Below are 19,688 nucleotides of genomic sequence, written 5' to 3'. Positions count from 1 at the left end.
TACTACGGACTGCAAATATGATACTCTTTCCACTTCAAACAATTAAAACCAGCAGTGAAACAATTGGCCACATGGCTCAGAGAGATCCCTGACTTCAAATCTTTGGAGTAATGGAAGCTTTGTCATTCTTGGGATTCATTCTTTATCCTCGGCTGAACTTCGTTGCTGGCATCCTTCCTAACACTGAGTCACTAACCTTTACTCGCTTTCCAAGCTGTATTAATTCCATAGTGTTACGGGTTTTTGTATGTCTGGGGTATGTCAAAAGTGTGAACAACAACAACAACAACAACAAAACGTATCTCGCATATTGTCTTTTGTTGCTGTTGTTAATTATTGGGAGTGTTAGTTATTGGGAGTGTAATTTGAGAGCGAGAGGAGCAGAGAAAGGAAGAAAGGCAAATTATAGGAGGAAAGAGATGTCAATGAAGAGGGAAAGGTGGTATTTAATAGACACAAAACTGTTTTGAAGGTGAAGTCTCTCTTTTGCTCCTTGGGGTAGAACATGTTTTGGACTTGGACTAGAATCCACATTCTTATTCTGTGTGAGAATTGGGGAAGTTCACGTTTCTAAGTTCAAAGTCCAGCTCACTAGAATCTAGCCCTTCTTTCGTATTTTAGCAACACCTAATGGCTTTCACGCAGGTAATCCAAAAGGGAACTAATAAGTATTCAGCGAGTTAAGCTAAAACCTGACGTTTTTACAGATATTAATCATGTTAGTGTCTGAAGCAACTCTCTGAAATAGGTAGTATCCACTTTTTATTTCCAATGAGAAAACTAAGAAAAATAATAAATTTGTTCAGTATTGCTCTCAGGAACCCCTAACACCAAAACTGATTAATCTACAAGGTGTTCTTCTATTGTTTTTTTTTTAATGTTTATTTGTTTATTTATTGAGACAGAGGGAGAGAGAGAGAGAGAGAGAGAGAGAGAGAGAGAGAGAACGAGCCAGGGAAGGGCAGAGAGTGAGGGAGAGAGAATCCCAAGCAGACTCCACGCTGTCGGCACAGAGCCTGATGCAGGGCTCAAACTCAACCAACTGTGAGATCATGACCTGAGCCAAAATCAAGAATCAGACACTCAAACAACTGAGCCACCCAGGCACCCCTCTCCTGTTTTAGAAGTGTGTTCCAGCCAGTAGAACAACCCAGATACTTAAAAAATTACAAATTAGATTTGTACAGTTTTGCCCTAGTTGAGCAGGATGAAATGGTAGAGAAACCTGGTCCAGAAATGGAGAAAGGGGGAAAGTACCAAACCTCCTAACAGGTGACAGGTCAGCAAAGGCAGGCAGATATTTTCTTTTTGCAGTATCTCCTCCAAGGTCGGTAGTTTGCAGCCACCAGCTTTTACCTGAAGCTTCATTACTCAGGGAGGCCAGCTAATGGGGAACCAGGAGCAGCCTCTGGCTCTGAATGAAAGCTTTACAATCCAGTGAGATCCCCCAAGAGACCTCACTTTACTCGTTTCATGTTAATGTTGACATGATTGGATTTCCACAGATGAAGCACCACAGAGAAGGACTGTGGAGTTTCCAGTGTACTACCACCCCCCACCCCTTGTAACCCCGCATTTGTCATACTGAAGTTAGTCATCTTCAAATTACGGAATCTGGCAGAAAGCAAGATAATCTCGGGTGTTGGTATTATGTGCATTCATAGGAAATGGGAAGACGGAGGCCTGTTAACTCATGACCCAGAGGGGAGAGTTTCACTAACTTTGGTGTGTAACCTACTCCTAGAGATATTGTGTGTGCCTCATGGAGGGTCTCCTCTCTCCCCTAATCTTTATTGTAAATGCTTTTTTATTTTGAATCCAAGGAGATGTATGACTTCTGGTTGGAGTGAAGCTTAGAAAATAGAAAAGAAAAGGGGGGGGCTACATCTTAAGGGAGGGGCACCGAATAAAACTTTGGAACTCAGTTTGGCATTCATTCTGGCTAGTAAGGTTATTAGAAAAAAGTTTTACTTTCTCTTTCTACTTTAGTTTTCCTTTTCTTTTTTGTTCATTTAAAAAAATCTTTTATTATCAGGAATTTAAAAATATACGCAAGTAAAGAAAATAGTTTAATGAAATCTAGTATACCTATCAACCAGCATAAACAATCATCAGCTCTTGGCCAATCTTATTTCATTAATACACCCATCCATTCCTTTCACTCCTGGATTATTTTATTTTATTTTATTTTTTTAATGTTTATTTTTGAAGGAGAGAGAGAGACAGAGTGTGAGTGGGGGAGGGGCAGAGAGAGAGAGGAAGACACAGAATCTGAAGTAGGCTCCAGGCTCTGGGCTGTCAGCACAGAGCCCGATACAGGGCTTGAACTCACAAGCTGTGAGATCATGACCTGAGCTGAAGTCAGACGCCCAACCAACTGAGCTACCCAGGTGCCCCTAATGTTTATTTATTTTTGAGAGAGAGAGAGAGAGAGAGAGAGAGAGAGAGAGAGAGAGAGAGAGAGAAAGCATGCACGTGGTGGGGAGGGGCAGAGGGAAAGGGAGGAGAGAATCTGAAGCAGGATCCTTGCTGTCAGCTGTGAGCTCAAAGCCCCATGTGCCCAACGTGAACGGTGAGATCATGACCTGAGCCAAAGTCCAACGCTTGTCCGACTGAGCCACCCAGGTGCCCCACTCTTGGATTATGTTAAAGTGATAATCGGATATTACATTCATGTCATTGGTAAATAATTCAGTATTAATCTCTAAAATAAATATATACATATACAAATAACCATAATAGCATTATCACGAACAAAATTCATAATCGTTCTTTAATATCATGAAACACGTAAAATGTTAACAGACATTACTTAATATTATCAAATGTCTTTTTACATCTAATATAAGTTAACAGTGCTTATTTAAAGTATTGAATATTCAGTGTTCAATATTCCTCATTGTTTTCTTTTCATTGAAGTTCACACATTGAAATTAGTTGTGTTTCTTAAATCTCTTTTAATCTCAGTTTCCCCTTCATCTCTTTTTTTCCACTGCTGTTAGTTTTTGAAGGGTAGTTTGCCTTGAAGAGTTTAGCTCAGCTTGCTCATCTCTAAAATGATGCATAAACTTCAATATTTTTATGAGATGGGTGACTAAGAAAGATCTGTAGAAAATTTCACTTGCAAGAAATTACTAGATTTTTAAAAAAATTCCAGCTAGTTAATATGCAGTGTAATATTAGTTTCAGGCGTCCCATATAGTGATTCGACACTTACATATATCACCTGGGGCTCATCACAACAAGTGCGCTCCTTACTCCTCTTCACCTATTTCACTCATACCCCACCCACCTCCTCTCTGATAACCATCAGTTTGTTCTGTAGAGTTAAGAGTCTGGTTCTTGGTTTTCCTCTCTCTTTCCCTCCCATCCCCCACCCCCCGCCACGATCATCTATTTTGTTTCTTAAATTCCACATATGAGTGAAATCATATGGTATTTGTCTTTCTCTGACTTATTTCACTTAGCGTGATACTCTCTAGCTCCATCCACATCTTTGAAAATGGCAAGATTTCATTCTTTTTTTATGGCTGAATAATATTACATTGTATATACATACACCACATCTTCTTTATCTGTTCATCAGTTGGTGGACTTTTGGGCAGAAATGACTAAATCTTTTCTTATGCCGTTAATAAATACCCATCCCCCCTGATATCTAAAATAAATGAAAATCTGTTTTTATAATGACCTGTGTAAAGTTCATTTTCCTCATCTGAGGACTTCAGACCTAGGCAGATCCTTAGAAATAATATAATCCACTGTTTTGCTAACTTAAAGAAAACATGACCTGTGGTAAGAAATCCACCACAGATCCACTAATGGATCTCAACCCACAATTTGAGAAAACTTGTAATAAAATGACTTGATTATGGGGATGAGGAAGTGACTTCAGAGAAGTCATGCCAGGATGGCCCCGAGAATCCACGTGAGGATGGGGACTGGAATTTTTGACTTGAAGTTAGTGCAGGGTCTGGGATCAGATAGTCCAGGATCAGTCAGACAAGGCTGCATCAGTAGTAGCTGATTTACAAAGTAAGGATGATAATATCACCTGCCTTAAAGCATTAGGATGACTAAATGAAATATATAAGTTCCTGAGCATAGTGCCTGTAATGTGTTGATTTTTATTAATTATTGTTAATTTCATCATAACAGAAAAGTGGTAGTGTGCTACTTGTAAAGTGCATTGGTTTTTCTGAAGAAAACTACAAGGGAAACAAGTCTCAAGTATTTGGATTGCAACATCTTGCTTGATTTTGCAATAGCTGTTTTCTCCATGATCCCTTTTTCCCCCCTATACTCTAAAAGACAGAATACTTCTACTTGGTTTTGACAGTTTTATCATGTGCTTGGTATGTAAGAAAAAAAATAATCAGAGTTAAGAATAAGTGTTACTGTCTTGGTATATTTATTTATTTTTTAAGTTTATTTTTTGAGAGAGAGAGAGAGAGAGAGAGCATAAATGGGGGAGGAGCAGAGAGAAGGAGAGACAGAATCCCAAGCAGGCTCCACGCCATCAGCACAGAGCCCTATGTGGGGCTCGAACTCACCAACTGTGAGATCATGACCTAAGCCAAGACTAAGAGTTGGACACTTAACCAACTGCATCACCCAGGTTCCCCACTGTCTTGGTATATTTAGAAAAAATGTAATATAATTACTTCTATTTTTCTGATAGGAAAAATATATAGGGATTTACTTTTTTCTTATTGGGGATCTTTGTAGGCCATCCACCCAAAATGAATGATAAGTATTAACACGCTGCATTATAAGAAGTCAAATTCTTGAGTGATGCTGTGAAATTGAATGCAACCCTAGGAAATAGGTCACAGTATGTGGAGGCATTAAACATCTTCTGGTAGAATAGACCACAGTCTTGAAGTAAAATATGGAATAAGAGAAGATATTTGAAAATAGCCCTAACCCAAAAGAAGAAGATGAATGGAGGCACAGTGGGGATAATTAAGGAGGAAAATTATCCCAGAAGACTTCCATATTCTGTATTATGCTTCTCTTGTATCTTATAATATAGATGCCTTGTTGGAGGAACTGGAACGCTCCACTCTCCAGGACAGTGATGAATCCTCCAGCCCAGCTCCTCTTTCCCTGGATCAGCATTCCAGAAAGGAGACTGACCTTGCTGAGACTTCAGGTGTCCCTTCTGTTCAGAATGATACAAGTCCCTTGCTGGTAACTTTCATTTATTGGAGTACCTTGAATATAAGTGTTTGAGTGTATTTCTGAAAATTAATTGTATCTTACGTAGAGTGATGTGAGAGGAGAATCATATATCCAAGAAAAATCCCTCAATGGTAACTTAATGGTGGTTGTTTTTGGAAAGGAGGAGAATTGAGAAAATCATCATGGAAGAATAAATCTTTGAAAACTAAATTTTTTTCTAGTGAGGGCATGGTAACAGAGTCTTCCCTAATTTACTTGGAAAATTCTGATATTGCTGTCTGGGCATCAGAGATGCATGTTGCAGTATGACTGGAATTAACACTCCAGAAGACCAGGGATCACCTGGGCAAGGCCAGGTGGGAGCTCAGACAAGTCTTTTCAGGGTGACCTTCTAGGGCCACAACTTTCCACGTCTTATTTTCTGTTAAATGTATTAGGAAATTCAATTATTAGTATACCTAGAGATGATGACACTCTAGATGGTCCACTCTAGGGGACCAACAGAAACAAATTAAACTCAGATGGTATTTTTAAAAAAATCCAGAAATCCAATTTATCATTGTCTGGTTAGAGAGAGTCTAACCATCAAATAGAATAATAGATACCAGTATTTGCTATATACATATATAGGTATATATATATTTCCTTCCTATATGTAAGTCTACATGAATCTATGTTGTACTTAGGAGGTTGCTTGATGAGAATAGAATTAGTGTAGAAGAGGAATTAAGTAGTTTTCACATGTGGTGTTTTGAACTATGATATTCTGATTCGTCCTTGTACACTTGGTATGAAATCACAGGTTGCACAGACATGAAATCTGAGCCTGTGGTTCCTTCCCCCTTTAATTGTTCCTCCCTCCAGCTATATACATACAGTTTTAAGGATGAACATTTATTTCTCTCCTAGGGAGCTACTGTCTCTTTTCCTCAATGCAAAATCATAGGCATAGGCTCCTAACTGGTCTGCTACCCTTGCCCCCAGCATTTTATTTTCAGAGTAGCAGCCAGAGTGATTCCGTAAAACTTAAATCAGATGATGTCATTCCTTTACTCGGAACCCCACAGTGAATTTCTATCTCCATTTGAAGCAAAAGCCAGCATCTTTACGCTGACCTTAGTGGGGTGACTATACGCTCGGTTCACTTGGACGAGCCCTGAGTTTATGCTTGTTTTCTTGACATCCTATTATTGGCTTTGGCATTTACCCTAAGGCTTACATATTTTAGGAAGTTTTCTTATTAGCGTTTTCTTATTAGTATTTACACTAAACCAGCGTGGGTTCATAGACCTCCATTTGGTTCTTCTGGCTTCTTCTAACACCTCATCTAGTAGTGTGTGAAATACATTCAGTGAACAGAATTCAAACTGTATTATGGCTGAATCCTAAAGATGGCTAATGACAACTCATCTCTCTTTCCCTGATCCTGTTCAGACACATCCTAACTGGCAAGCTCCTTTTCAGGGATAACATGCAGGGTGCGGGCCGTTAAAGCTAAAAGCTTAGGCACCGTCAGGGACAGCTAACACCTCTGGTTGCAGGTGATGGCAGGGGAACTTTGGAAGCTTTTTCCCCAGCCGGTCACTCTGTATAGCACCACTCATGCTCATGAGAAGCATGGACCCTCCTCAGGGTCAGAAAAAATATGGGAAACTGTGGCTTAATATCATACAAATTACGTGCAGGAAGTAGAGGCCAAGCATTCTCACCGCTGAGTGTAGTGTATTCTAAATGTTCTCATTAAAGCAGCTTTGTCCTTAATTGTGTATGTACAGCTATAGCTATTTGTTTTATTATTTGGCAATGCTTTTATTTTTGCAGCAGATGCTTTTAGCAGCATTTGGCTCACAACAAAACCAAATCCAGAATTACATGTTTAATTTTCTCAAGGAATTGATGATGAATGTGTAATTTGCACAAAATATTTGCCAACATTTCCTGTCCACCCCCGGTGGCAAGTAGAGATGTTAGTGCCCCTTAGAAGACAGGAAGACACAGCCATAGGGAAGAAACATCAGCATCTACTTCATAAGTTGCTCATGTAAAAAGAATGTGCCTGATGGTTTAGCATGTGCAGCTGCAGGAGGCGTGTCTAACATGTCACAGTGAAGCACACCTTTACATCTGCATCAAGTGTCGCTTCTAAACTGGTTTTGTTTAGTATCAGCTTCAAGGTTTCTTGTGCTTCTAACTGAAGTAAATGTGACGATTGAGTTGACTCCCTTTGCAAACCGTCAAATAATGTCAATTTTATATCCGTGCCACCAGAGACCTCAGAAAATTTGTTAATTCCAAAATGGTTTGATTTTTTTTCCCCTCTAATTGAAAGGATCAAAATTCAGTATTTGGAAATTCATTCTTCCCTCAAAAGCAGAACATCTGACATTGTTAATGCCATTGTAAATTTAGTTGGGAAGTTCAACATTGAAGACAAAGTGGGTTATTGTGCGTGTGTGATCATATGAATACAAATTTTGATGGAGAACAGAATTGCCGTTAAAAAAAAAAGTTCCATATTAAAAAACCTATGCAGCAGAAATGTGCTTGAATTGGTTGTGATGTGCACAAAATTCCTGACTGCATCCAAGCTCCAGGATTCTACCAATCAAAATAGAAACTGCAAATGTCAAAATTTACAGATCTATATTTCCACCATCAGAGTATATATGTATCTAACTCATCCACAAAACTTCTGTGACAGAAGCTGATGTTGAATACGGAAACAACATTTCAGCATGGCTGCATGCATTTTCTCTCTGTATTGCCTGTCATCAATCAGATTTTAGAAATGCCTGAGCCTCTGAAAATAACATTTTGTAAAGCAACTTAAATATAGGTTGCATTATGTGGAAAATCAGTCAGAAATATTTAATCGAATTATTCAGTGAATGTAGCATGAAAATTCAGCTTTTGAAGCTTTCAGCAAGTTGCAATTATGTAAAACAAAGCTTGCAAAAAGGAAGGAGCTCAAATTTCTCTCTACAAAAGCTGGGGAGGAATTGAACAACTTAACAGATGAGAGCTCAAATGGTTTAATTACCTAATTTGAAAATTGTGCTTTGGAAAAAATCTTGTCTTTGATGGAGTTTCTAATTTTAATTGGATAAATTTATATTCTCCACCAGAATGGGATGAAATTGTGAAGGCCTATGATTTTGCAGTATCTACATTTGGCAAAATGTTGAAAAGAATCACAAAGAGATGACTTAGGAGCTCTGTCTTGTAAAAATATTATTGAAGAAAGGTGCTCTGGATGGAGGTAGAAATACAGCACCTGTGAAAATACTGGGGCAGAAATATTTATACATTTTAATATGAGAAACATTTGAGAATATCCTCCATTTAGCAGAATTTGCCCTGAACTTGTAGGCTCGTCAACATCCAGAGTGGGAATATTTTCTCAATTAATTCTCAATATTATGGTCTACAGAGAAGCATCAGTTAAAAGTATCAATAACTTCAAAATATATTTATATATTATATATAAAATGCATATATATAAAATGCAGCTCCTTAACTAGTTTGCAATACTAAAAGATATGAAAATAATAAGATCATATTTTATTAAAAAAAATTTTTATTAGTTTATTTTGAGAGAGAGAGAGCAGAGGAGGAGCAGAGAGAGAGGGAGAGAGAATCTGAAGCAGGCTCCATGCTGTCAGCACAGAGCCCAATGTGGGGCTTGAACTCACAAACCTTGAGATCATGACCTCCTGAGCCAAAATCAAAAGTTGGACACTTAATTGAGTCACCTGGGTGTCCTAATAAGATCATATTTTTTAAAAAGACATCTTTCAGAAAAATTTCCACATCACAGTGTTAGAGACAACAATGGTTAGGTAAACAATTAAGGTATATGAATCTATCTCAAGAAAAATTATTTACTGTGCTGTTTAAAAATGTTCAAATAATCAATATACAAGCTTTTTTTTTTTTTTTTAACTTACTGTTTAGAGATGCCTGGGTGGCTCAGTCAGTTGAGTGACTGACTCTTGATTTCAGCTCAAGTCATGATCTCACGGTGTGTGAGGTTGAGCCCCACATCAGGCTCTGTGCTGACAGGGCTGAGCCTGCTTGGGATTCTCTCTCTCCCTCTCTCTCTGCCCGTCCCCCATTTGTGCTCTCTCTCAAAATAAATAAACATAAAAAAATTAATGCTTATAGCTATGTCATCTAAAAACATTCTAGAGAATTTTATTTTTTTAAGTTTATTTATTTTGAGAGAGAGGCAGAGAAAAAGGAGAGAGAGAATACTGAGCAGGTTCCTTGCTGTGAGCGCAGGGCCTGACGCAGGGCTTGAACTCATGAACCATGAGATCAGGAGCTGAGCCAAAATCAAAAGTTGGACACTTAACTGACTGAGCCACCCAGGCACCCCTAGACAATTTTATTTCGAAAATAAGTTTTCAAAAGAATTATTTTGTAGGGGCGTCTGGGTGGCTTAGTCGGTTAAGCATCGGACTTTGGCTCGGGTCATGACCTCACAGTTCGTGAGTTCAAGCCCCTCGTCGGGCTCTGAGATGACAGCTTGGAGCCCGGAGCCTGCTTCAGATTCTACGTCTCCCTCTCTCTCTGCCCCTCCCCCACTCACACTCCATCTCTGTCTCTCTCTCAAGAATAAACATTAACAAAAAAGAGAATTATTTTGTAGGTCCATCAATATAATAAAACCCAATTTTTGGTCGAGAAATACATATTTTTAAAGTTATATAGTATTAATTATTTTTGGTACCTACCCCTCTTTCGCTTTTAAGAACATCCCAGTTTGAACCATTATATGGTCACCCTACTTGCTTGATCTGGCCCCTTTTACTCCCTGTCCCTGTCTTGCCAGCTCACTGTGCTGCCCTGGCCGCCTTCCTGTTACATGGATGCTCCAGGGTTCCCCCCAATCTCCTTACTTCTCTCACCTTCTGTGAGTCCTTACTCAAGTGGCGCCTTCTCAGTGAGTCCTTCCCTGATCGACAGATATATTTTCCATTGCCATCTTTCTCCCATTTCTCATGCCCTCCCCCCTGACTAGTTTTACACGCTACTGAATTTATTCTATTTTCTTATTAATTTGTTCATTATCTGCTCTCACCACCATAATGTCAGAGGCAGAGGAGACAATTTTTGTTCGTTCATTTCATTTTCTGTTTTCATTGCTGCATCCCTGGCCCCGGCACATGACAGGCACCCAATAAATATTTGTTCAATAAATAAATGAGTTGCCGGTCAACTACCCTTCAGAGACACACATATTTTATTTTTTTGTATGTCAGAGTTAGCCATGATATAGTCTTCCCCTAGACAACATCCTGTCTAGGTAAAGGAATCGCTCTGATTCTTTTTGTCGGTTTTATGGTTCCTATCTGAGTACGATCAACTTCTCTATTTCAGTGCTTTTTAGGGCAGGGCGGGGGACGCTGTTACTTGTTCACATGCTGGCTGCTTCGAATTTGGCCTTCTGTTATGGGATGGCTGGTTTTGCTCTGCCTTGGGAAAGAAAATCTCAGAGATACGCTATTTATCAGTCCTATTTAGAAGCTAACAACATCCTCTAATTCTGGGCATAGAGGAGTGACAACAGTCTCCCAGCAGAAACTCATTGTTTGCTCTTTCTTCTCTGTCACTTATATGTCTTAGGTACAGCTCGTGTATACGACCCATATCCAGGAGCCCAATATCTACAGGTATGTTTTTTATTCACTACTTTAAAATATTAAAGATATTAGATGATTGTTATCAATCTGGGTCTGGACAACAAGTTGCTTTGCATGCGTTCATTATTAGAACTCCGGCGACTTCCCTCCTCCCCTTTCCATAGTGTTTCAGCAGAGGTGGAGTTCTGCCAAGCTCACTTGGCAGTTTCTTAGGGTGCCTGCCTTCTAGACGGGCCGTCCAGGCTGGTGGGCGCCACTATTTCCTTCACCACCTGGAAAGGTGTAAATCGTTCGAGTCACCACACGTTTCGGCTGGGCTACTCCAAATATCACGCTCCAGTTCGCGGAAGAGGAAACACCTAAAGAAATTTCAGCAAGACGCCAACAAAACCAGAGCTAAGATTAGGGTCGACGTGAGACAAGAGGGTCTCCGCAGCAGACTGACGAATATATACTTCTAATGAATCTGTACTTCTTCTTTCTATAGTTGTTCAAGATTTATTTAGCTGGCGGGCGGGGGGTGGAGGGAGGGTGGATTTCCTTTTAAAAACATTACATTTTGAAACAGATCCACTTACTAAACCGTTTCAACTGACCAAAGCAGAATCAACAGTCTGAGAAAATGAAAAAGGCTGTTTTTCTCATTCTCTCTTCAGGTAGTGCTTCACAGTTTGAAAAATCAGACAGCTTTCTGGGAAACAAATTGAAGTTCACAAATTAAAAGGGAAACGAGATAGCAAAGGCTCATGCTTGGTAGAGTACCACACCATACCTTATTTGGTTCTAGAATTGCAGCCGGTCAATAGTGCACACCCATGATGCCAAATAAGGGAAGGACCTGTGTTACTATGAAGTCTTTTTGTAACTTCCCACCTGAGAACACTTTCTACTTGGATGGGAGTAAGGCCAATTTATATTAATGTAATTGTCAATTCGTTCCAGTTCCAGGAGACTGCCTGGTGGGTTGCCGCCTAGACCACCCTATCCCTCCTTCTTGTAAAAAAAAAAAAAAAAAAAAAAAAAAAAATCCAAAGAAGCAAAACAACAATGAAACCGTGCCTGGCACACATAGGCTTTCAGTAAATGTTTGCTTTTTAAAATCTAGGAAACCAAGACTTCGATAGAAATATTAATGAAGACAGGAACATAGAACAGAAAAACCAGCACAACCAACAGCCAGTTTCCTATGTATCTGGCATTGCGATCAATTGATCGCATGCCAATGGAGAAGACTCACATCGTTTTCCCCTCAGACCTATTTCTTTCTCTTGTCTTGCTCCGGTCTGTATTCCGGGGGCGCTGACCCCTGTAGGCTGGGTTTTCCAGGCTCCAGGATCAGTTGGCTTTCGCTGGAGGGTGAAAGGCAGGGAAATTCAGGGTATTTCCTCCCCTAATCTCTCTCCACAGTGTTGGGGTCAGCAGCTACATGTCCTTTCTGGCTTCAGCTGGAGCAAGACAGGCCTACTGTGGTTCCATTCCAGCTTGTACCTTGGCCTCTGGCTCTTAGTAACTCCCCACCCCCTCGCTTAATGGCTTTCTGCTGTGGCTAATCTTTTGCATTACCTCAGTATCTGTTTGCCTCTTTAGTTATCCCATCACCTGTGTAATCAAATTTCTGGATTAAATTCCTTTGGCTTACTCCCAGAGTGCTTGTATTTTCCCGAGTGGGCCTTGACTGATACACTTTCCCCAGTACCGAATGACGCTTGCTGTGTCGATCTGTATGGGAGACTGATATGAAATCCAGGTGGCCTAGTAAATAAGCAATAGCCTGGAACACATCCCTAAGGCTGGTATAACTCAGAGCTGATAAGGCTCGCTGGTGTGGACAGAGCGTGAGACTCAGAAACTAGATGCCTGCATGCTGCTTCCACCGTTTCCTCTGGCTTGCTTAAATGAACCAAACACTGCTTTCAACCTTGAGACTGTATTCAATACTAGTGGCATGTGTAGCCATGTAGTAATATTTCTACTGTAGTTATATATCAAAGCAATGTGAAGGATAATTTAGAAACGTATACACGAACAAAAATAATTTTGGTAAGAAGAAGGAGAAACACCAATCATAAAAACATCGCAGAGGAATGAATAGGGGAAGATTCCAGCGAACGAAGCCCCTCACGTGAGGAATCTGTATTCTTTTGACAGCACAGAGCCTGCTTGGGATCCCCTCTCTCTTTCTGCCCCTTCCCCTGCTCTCTCTCTCTCTTCAAACAAACAAACATTTTAAAACAAACACCACACCTCTTGTATTTGTATATTATTAAAACCTCTAACTCACGAATTAAACTGTTGCCCATGACACAGCAAAGCACTTTTACCACCTTCAGGAAGTGAGGGGACCCATCAAAGGAGCTCTCATTTGGAGCTTCCTCTCTTTTTAGGAACACTTCCTGTAGTGATGGAATCACCGACTCTTCTGACCTTTCCATTCTTATTTAGAACATTATGTTGTTGATCCGGTTACTCTTAAGGTATCACACCAAGGGTTTCTCTTTCCATACGGCACCAGAAGTCTTGCTAAAAAGCAGTAAGAAGTGTTTTGGATAAGCACCAGTGTGCGCCGACTGTGAGGTGGACAGGTTTTTAGGATTATACAGACCCACATAAGAAACTACATTTCTTCTACACTGGGAAACAGGGCCGAGAATGTGCGGACAGCCTGGCTGCCTTTTGCACACAAGACACACGCCTATGGCAGCAATGACGAAGGGGTCATGACCCCAAAGTGTCCTGAGGCTGAGCCTCTCTGTGCTTCCTTGGAAGCCTCTAAGGATTGAATCAAGCACTTGTCTACTTGAACATTTTTGTTCCTCAATTAAAAAAACAAAAAACAAAACAAAACAAAAATTATTTCTGGCAGGAGGCCCTGTTGTACCTAAAAGACAAAATCTTTTCTCTTCAGAGGGGGAGACATCCACTTCCTCCTCCATTTTTCTTATTGTTAAATACTCAAACGGAAGTAGGTCAGTAGTGGGACATGTTGTGCCCAAAAGACAGTCTTTTTTTCCTTAAGAGAGGAATGTTATCAATCACATTATTAGTCTTTCAAATTTTTGGCTAAGGGATAAAAACTGGAATCTCACTGTTGAATTTGCATGATAAAGATCTAGATCAGCATATTTTTATACAGTAATAAACAGTCAAATTTCCTTTTCTGAAACTTGCTTTTTTAAAAAATCTTTAGCTCATTTTTCTATTAGCTTGTCTTACTGATTTGCAGACTTTAATATTTGAATACTATTTATGTTTTAAGTATTTATGTATGTTGAATTTTTTTTGAAATTAGCTCTGTTGATGTTTTGGTTTTTTTTTTTTTTTTGCTTTCACTTTAAGTTTCATGCCTTTCTTAGGAAAGCCTTCATTACCCCAAATTATAAAAAAAATCTTCCATTTTCTTTTACTCCTTTTATGTTTAAATGTATTTATGTCTTTAATTCATTTAAAACTTACTCACGTGCAAAGTTTGTTAAAGATCTAAATTTATTGTTTCAAGTAGGCTGTCGTGCATTTTGTGTCTACTACTTTGTTTATGAGGATCTGAAATGCCACATTTACCATATGCAAAGTTCTCATGGTTCAGGAGTCTGTTTCTGGGCTGTGTCTGCTCCAGTCCTCTGATTTGTTGGCTGAGCTGTTTCTTTTCCAACATCACACACATTTGATTGTCACTTTATAGGACAGCACATCTATCGAGACATCTTCCCTCCTCACCTCTTTTTACAAAATGATCTTGAGTGTTCTGGCCCATGAATCTCAGCGTCAGCTTATTAATGAACTTGAATAATTCTCTTAAGATTTCTTTAGGAATTACATTGAACTTATAGTTTAATGGGAGAAACTGACATCATATTATGCATCATTACTTAGGCATGTCTAATATGTCTGCCACTGATTTTTCTTCACAGAAGCCTTGCACGGTTCTTGTTAGAGTTATTCTTTTTTTTTTTAAGTTTATTTATTTTTGAGACAGAGAGAGACAGAGCATGAACGGGGGAGGGTCAGAGAGAGAGGGAGACACAGAATCGGAAGCAGGCTCCAGGCTCTGAGCCGTCAGCCCAGAGCCTGACGCGGGGCTCGAACTCACGGACCGCGAGATCGTGACCTGAGCTGAAGTCGGACACTTAACCGACTGAGCCACCCAGGCGCCCCTGAGTTATTCTTTAATATTTTATATGTTTTTTTGGTGGTGTTGTGAACATGTGCTTTTTCCCCAACGGACTCTCAAATTGGCTACTGATGTCTATAGGAAAGAGACTAATTATTTCACTGTATTCCTGTACCTAGTAACCATCCTGATATTTTCGATACATTCTAATAGTTGTCCAATCATTTATCTTACATTTTCCAGGTAAGTGATTATATCATCTATTTAAAAAAGAAAATAAACGGGTGCCTGGGTGGCCCAGTTGGTTAAGCATCCAACTTCAGCTCAGGTCATGATCTCACTATTCATGGGTTTGAGCCCCACGTAAGGCTCTGTGCTGACAGCTTAGAGCCTGGAGCCTGCTTCGGATTCTGAGTCTCTCTCTGTCCCTCCCCTGCTCGTGTTCTTTCTCTCTCTTTCTCTCTCAAAAATAAATAAACATTAAAAAAATTTTTTTTTAATAAAAAATAAAATAGGAATGAGAAGGCTTTGCCTTTTTCTTTCCAATATATAAGTCTCTTATTTTTACTTTTGAATGCATTTAGTAATGCAATCTGGAATAATATTGCAGACCAGCAGTGATAGTAGGATCCTTGTCCTCCTCTTAATTAGAAATGTGTTTAGTATTTGACCATTAAATATGAGGTTCACTGTAGATTTCTTATATTTTATCAGGTTATAAAACTTCTTTTCCTCCATCTTCAACAACAGGAATGGTGGTGGATTGTGTAGTTCAGCACCTATCAATATGTTTGTAAAGCTTTTTCTATTTTTTAGTATAATGAATTACATTAATCCTTTTTCTAATGTTGAACCATGCTTAAAAGACTGGCATAACACTATCTAGCCAGGATGTTTTTAAAACATATTTCTGCTGTCTTTATTAAGCTGCCCCCACCACCCCATCCCACATACACACATTACACGCACACTGTTCTCTCTTCGTCTGGTTCTAGTATTGCGTTTCTGTGATATTTATAGACCTTATTTGGTGATTTTCCATATTTTTCTGTGAACTTGGAAATTTACACAGTGCTCCAAAAAACCCAGTTTTTGTTTGTTTTCTTTTTCAGTAATTCATGCTTTTACTCCTTCTGTTTAGTTATTTTAGTTTTGGTGGGTTTCTTTTTTTTTTTTTTTTTTTTCTTTTTTTTGAGATTCTTGAGTTGGGTGTTTTGTTTATTGGTTTCTAGTCTTTCTTATTTTTCAATATCACACTTCAGTCCATTATATCTTTTTATTTCTTAAAAATTTTTTTTTTTACATTTATTTATTTTTGAGAGACAGAAAGAGACAGAGCACAAAAGAGAGAGAGAGAGAGAGAGACGCAGAATCTGAAGCGGGCTCCAGGCTCCGAGCTGTCAGCACAGAGCCCAACAGCCGAGCTCGAACCCACGAACCGTGAGATCATGACCTGAGCTGAAGTCGGACGCCCAACCTACTGAGCCACCCAGGCACTTTTTAATTTTTACTTTTATTTTTTACTTTTAATTATTTTAAATTTTATTGTAGAGAGAGAGAGTGCAGGATTGAGGGAGAGGGGCAGAGAGAGGGAGATAGAATCCCAAGCAGGCTTCACACTCAGCACAGAGCACACATGGGGCGCAATCCCACAACCCTGGGATCGTGACCTGAACGGAAATCAAAAGTTGGAAGCTCAGCCAACCGAGGCACCCAGGTGCCCCTATATTTTTTCCTTTTAATAACATATCGCTTTTGACTCTGAAGGGTGTTTGTGTGTGTGTGTACGTGCTTCCGTTGCGATTTCTAGATAGGTTGAAAATTCAGTTTATTTTCTTTCTTCATCACAAGAATTGTTGGAAGTGTTTTATTTTTTTCTTAGGTGGGTAGATTTCTTATGATTAATCTGTACTTTTATTAAAGCAATAGAAGAATATGGTCTGTATTATTTACTTCTTAGAATTTATTGAACCTTATTCTGTGTTCTTGTACACAGTTAATTTTACTAACAACTCGGCAAGTATTTGAATAGACTGTATTCAGTTTCGTGGGTCCAAATTGTATTCATCAATAATTTACTCCCAATTATATGGATGTGAAACCAATATTATGTACATTGTCTAAACTCGATCAGTGATCTTTTTTCTGTAAAAGGCAGACAGTAAATATTTTAGGCTTTGTGGACCACAGGGTCTCTGTTGGAACTATCCAACTGTGTAAGAAAGCAGCAGTCAACAGTGTGCAAATGAACAGTCATGGCCAAATTTGGCCCTTGGACCTTAGTTTGCTGATGCTTGCTCTTTATTCTTATTTAGTGTTTGTCTTTCGCCTGACAGTAAGTGAGAGAAGGTGTAATAATTTATAATTTAAAAAAGAATGCTATGATAATAAAAAATATATATTGGGCCATTATCTTCAAGCCATTTTTAGAAGCTGCTTTGCACCTGACTGTTGGGGGAAAACGTCCTGCCAGCTACATGTCCGGAGCATCTCTTCATGGACTTGAGAACAATGGTCAGCTTTTGAGATGACCAGAGGAGGACACGGAGACAAAAATGCAGGGAGACCGTGTTGAGATTTTTAGCCCACTACCTACTTTTTAAATACTCTCTCTAGTTTTACTCACACTGAAGGGGTTAGTAATTAAAATTGCATTTTCTGGTATTTTATGTGTGGCTTAACATTTATCTGAGTGTTGATGTGTTAGGATTTGTTTGTTTTTTTTTTTTTTTTTCTCTCCCTACAGTGAGGTCCAAGAGCCAAACAAAGCCCAGCTGCCTCCTAAAACCTCAGCAGCTGCCCAGCTGGATGAGCTTATGGCCCATCTGTGTGACATGCAGACCCAGGTGAGCATAGTTCCTGGGTGCATCTCTGTGGACCTCAGCTCTGCATCCCCCTTCGGAACTCTCAGCTGTCATTCATTTTCCCAGACTAAATTTAATTCAACCGTGAATTTAACTTTGTGGGATGTGTTATCTGGGCACAAAAGATAATATGATACGGGCTCTGATCTCAAGGAGTGTGCAATGTGCTTGGTAAAGGGAAGCATAAGCCTGTGCAACATTTATAGAATAAAACACAGATGGGTTATCAAAATATACACAACAAACGTTAGGAAGGTAGAGAGGTCAAGGAGATTTTATCAGAGGTGGGGATGGGGTGTGGGATGGACTCTGAAGAATGGAAACAGTTTGGACACAGATGAGAGAGGAGGCCCTTCCAGTTGGGCATGAGCCTATGAGGGCGCAGGCATCTGAGGCTGGATGGAATGTGACAGGACCTTCAGAGACCCGCCTGAGTGGGACCGCGGAGGGCAAGCTGCGGCAGAGCCACGGAGATCAGAGTGTGGCTTTGAAAGTAGGGAGGAGGAGGAGTCCTGAGCCCCATACTCTGATAAAATCTGCCACCTCCTTCTGGCCTGTAGAGAGTGAGTGGTGAGCTCATGTGGCCTGGCAGGGGATGGAAATCAGAGAAGTGGACTTTAAGAATTTACTAAGGGAAGGGGCACCCGGGTGGCTCAGTTGGTTAAGTGTCAGACTTCAGCTCAGGTCATGATCTTGCAGTTTGTGAGTCTGAGGCCTGCAGTCGGGCTCTGTGCTGACAGCTCAGAGCCCAGAGCCTGCTTCGGATTCTGTCTCCCTCTCTCTCTCTGCCCCTCCCCTGTTCATACTCTGTCTCTCTTTCTCGAAAGTAAATAAACATTAAAAAAAAATTAAGAATTTATTAAAGGAAATATCTAGAATTCTTTCTTTCTTTTTATTCTTATTTATTTTTGAAAGAGAGAGAGAGTGAGCGAGCATGAGCGGGAGGGAGGGGCAGAGAGAGAGGAGACAGAATCCCAAGAAGGCTCCATGCTGTCAGCACAGAGCCCAACATGGACCTCGAACTCCTGAACCGAGAGATCATGACCTGAGCCAAAATCAAGGAGTTGGACGCTTAACCAACTGAGCCATCCAGACACTCCTCATCTAGAATTCTTAAGGTAGAGAATCCAGCCACTCTAAATTGGTTGGAAGCTTTGATATGCCCACATGAAGTGACTAAGACAAGGCAGTATATAAAAAGGTGTGTGACTGGGGAGGTCAGGAACCTTATCTTTGTGGCTCACCTTTGGACTCCCAATGCCCACACAGTTCCTGACACATTACAGGAACAGATGAATGAACATCAGAAACAAATTTTCTTCCATGCCTGGGTACATTCAAAACTGGGTACATTCCTCAGTGCATTGTACTGCTGTAAGTACTAGGACAAAAAAAAAAAAAAAATCTACACTAGGAGTTTTAATTATGTTGTGTTTTCTAATTGATTTAGCATGTGTCATGGTTTATTTACGTTTAAAAAATATCTGCTCAACTGGGTGTTGTATGGAAACCAATTTGACAATAAATTTAATATTAAAAAAATAAAAAAAATAAAAGATATCTGCTCATTTCTTGAATGGGCCATACATTCATGTTGTACAAAAATCAAAGGTGGAAAAGTTTGCAGTGAGCTATTTCCCTCTCAGCCATGTCCCCAGCCATCCAGTTCTGCTTGTTTCTTACATACTCATTCGGAAGTGTTCTGGAATATATAAGCAAGTAGACGTGGGTGTGGATAGATATATATGCATGGATATGTATATACATATACAATTGTGGTTTTTTTTACCTACTTAATAGGGATGGCCCTTTTGGGCCTTCTAGATGTTAACCTTTTGAACACTAATCTCTTCAACATTAAGTAACATTCTATAATAGAGGAGGGAG

The 19,688-nt window shown here is 39.7% G+C and overlaps 1 protein-coding gene across 2 annotated transcripts in view; it reads left to right on the top strand.

Annotated features, from left to right (window-relative positions):
- Positions 1–19,688, top strand: part of LPXN (leupaxin) — a 40,013-nt gene that overhangs the window by 4,039 nt on the left and 16,286 nt on the right. For both annotated transcript variants that reach the window (XM_042906926.1, XM_042906925.1), the window contains exons 2-4: positions 5,036–5,193; positions 10,813–10,859; positions 17,684–17,783. In XM_042906926.1, coding sequence (XP_042762860.1) covers positions 5,036–5,193; positions 10,813–10,859; positions 17,684–17,783 — 305 coding nt within the window. The remainder of the gene's footprint in view (positions 1–5,035; positions 5,194–10,812; positions 10,860–17,683; positions 17,784–19,688) is intronic.

The sequence above is a fragment of the Panthera leo genome, chromosome D1 (genome assembly GCF_018350215.1).
Source record: "Panthera leo isolate Ple1 chromosome D1, P.leo_Ple1_pat1.1, whole genome shotgun sequence".
NCBI classification, from domain to species: domain Eukaryota; kingdom Metazoa; phylum Chordata; class Mammalia; order Carnivora; family Felidae; genus Panthera; species Panthera leo.
This window is presented reverse-complemented; position numbering and strand designations above follow the sequence as displayed.